Genomic DNA, 490 nt, shown 5'->3' with positions numbered 1-490 from the left:
CCGGGGTCCAGGACACTCTGGGATCGGGGTATTCTGTGTCGGCGTACTCCTGGGTCCGACTCCCCAGGGTCCCGGCGCTCCGGGGTTGGGACACTCCCGGGTCTGGGCGCTCTGGGGTCGGGGAACTCTGGGACCCGGGTGCTCCGCGGTCGGGGTACTCCGGGATCGGGGCGCTCCGGGGTCCGGGCGCTCTGGACTCCCAGCACACGGAGGTTCCCGGCACTGTGCAGTCCTGGTACTACCGGGTGGGTACGGGCGGCGCCGCAGGGGCCGTCGGGACTACGCGTCCCAGCAGGCTGCGCGCGCGTCACTTCCGGCAGCGGGCGGGAGCCAGCGAGTGTTTACTTCCGGCACCGGCGGGGCTGAGGCCGAGCGAGGCGCGAGCCCCGCGCAGCCATGGACTGGCTCATGGGGTGAGTGGCGGGGCGGGCGCGAGGCAGCGGCGGGCGCGGGGCGGCGGGTGGCTGGCTGGGCGGGGGCTCCGAGGGCC

The 490-nt window shown here is 75.3% G+C and overlaps 1 protein-coding gene across 2 annotated transcripts in view; it reads left to right on the top strand.

Moving 5' to 3' along the window:
* Positions 1-323: 323 nt before the first annotated feature.
* The window catches only part of Mob2 (MOB kinase activator 2), a 59,604-nt gene continuing 59,437 nt past the window's right edge, over positions 324-490 (top strand). Inside the window, exon 1 of one of the 2 annotated variants that reach the window (XM_008854438.2) lies at positions 324-413. In XM_008854438.2, the coding sequence (XP_008852660.1) occupies positions 397-413 (17 nt within the window). In that variant the 5' untranslated portion in view covers positions 324-396. The remainder of the gene's footprint in view (positions 414-490) is intronic. The other variant, XM_029556779.1, reaches the window with a different exon arrangement.

This window comes from Nannospalax galili, unplaced genomic scaffold (assembly GCF_000622305.1).
Source record: "Nannospalax galili isolate Female #2095 unplaced genomic scaffold, S.galili_v1.0 scaffold507, whole genome shotgun sequence".
In the NCBI taxonomy this organism is placed as follows: domain Eukaryota; kingdom Metazoa; phylum Chordata; class Mammalia; order Rodentia; family Spalacidae; genus Nannospalax; species Nannospalax galili.
Note: the sequence above shows the minus strand (reverse complement) of the source record. Positions and strands in the feature narration are given on the sequence as shown.